The sequence below is a fragment of the Sinocyclocheilus grahami genome, unplaced genomic scaffold, assembly GCF_001515645.1.
Source record: "Sinocyclocheilus grahami isolate Dianchi unplaced genomic scaffold, SAMN03320097.WGS_v1.1 scaffold1435.1, whole genome shotgun sequence".
NCBI lineage: Eukaryota > Metazoa > Chordata > Actinopteri > Cypriniformes > Cyprinidae > Sinocyclocheilus > Sinocyclocheilus grahami.
Window position 1 is genome coordinate 51497 of NW_015506614.1, and position 1306 is coordinate 52802.

The window sequence follows — 1306 nt, forward strand, 5'->3', positions numbered from 1 at the left end:
TGTGAGAGTGAGTGAGTGAGAGAGAGAGAGAGTGAGTGAGTGTGAGAGTGTGTGAGAGTGTGTGAGAGTGTGTGAGAGTGTGTGAGAGTGTGTGAGAGTGTGTGAGAGTGTGTGAGAGTGTGTGAGAGTGTGTGAGAGTGTGTGAGAGTGTGTGAGAGTGTGTGAGAGTGTGTGAGAGTGTGTGAGAGTGTGTGAGAGTGAGTGAGAGTGTGTGAGAGTGTGTGAGAGTGAGTGTGAGTGTGAGTGTGAGTGTGAGTGTGAGTGTGAGTGTGAGTGTGAGAGTGAGTGTGAGTGTGTGAGTGAGTGTGTGTGAGTGTGAGTGAGTGAGTGAGTGTGAGAGTGTGAGTGTGTTGGTGTGTGAGTGAATGTGAGTGAGTGTGTGTGTGTGTGTGTGTGCAGCCTTTCTCCTCATTCATCAGTAACATCGGCCCGCTTCTCTCTGCAGATCTGCTGCGCATGTTCTTCGACGTCTTGTATGACGAGGACGTCATCAAAGAGGATGGCTTTTACCGGTGGGAGTCCAGCAAAGATCCCGCCGAGCAGCAAGGCAAGGGCGTGGCCCTCAAATCCGTCACCGCCTTCTTCACCTGGCTGCGCGAGGCCGAGGACGAATCAGACAACAGCTAGAGCTTAGGCCACACCCACTGCAGAGATGATTGACATGATGAAGGGCAAGAAAAAACTATATTTTGAAAAAAAAAAGGAAGAATGAGACATTGGGTAGATTTTCGACGCCTTTATACTTTTTGTTTTGCCTTTCCGTTTGCGCAAAAAAAAAAAAAAGCCGTTGAACTGAAACGAAATAAAGTATTAGAGGATGACAAGCCGTTTATATATAGCTGCTCAGTTTATAGAGTTTTAGCCGTTAGCATTGCTACTTCCTGTTTCTGGCTCCCGCCGCCATGGAGAGGAACGTCGATGACATCATCACTCGTTTATGATGTCACTTCCTGTTGACAGAATGCTGCTCGGAGTTCTATTTTTCGTTCCGAAAGCGAATTTATTCGTATACGAATATATATATATATATATATATATATTCATGGGCGCTGATGTGGTTTTGCGCGGAGCGGCTGATCGTGTGCATGTTGCTGTAATGAGGAGGATTGGATTGTTTTAGTTTTTTTTGTCGTTTCTTTTTATTTTGGATTTCGTTTCGCTCTAGTGGAGTGTTCCGAGCTCTTTTTTTCTACGTTTTTTATGACAGAAAACAAATAAAAAATGCGAATCGGCCCTTTCAGAGCTGCGGTTTTCCCGGTGTTTGGTTGCAGCTCTGGGCGACACGTGTGCGATGAACTAGAGACGT

The 1306-nt window shown here is 46.0% G+C and overlaps 1 protein-coding gene across 1 annotated transcript in view; it reads left to right on the forward strand.

Moving 5' to 3' along the window:
• LOC107570261 (eukaryotic translation initiation factor 4 gamma 1-like) overlaps positions 1 to 783 on the forward strand; it is a 32334-nt gene extending 31551 nt beyond the window's left edge. Inside the window, exon 20 of the mRNA XM_016256471.1 lies at positions 446 to 783. Within this exon, the coding sequence (XP_016111957.1) occupies positions 446 to 627 (182 nt within the window). The 3' untranslated portion in view covers positions 628 to 783. The remainder of the gene's footprint in view (positions 1 to 445) is intronic.
• Positions 784 to 1306: the final 523 nt, after the last annotated feature.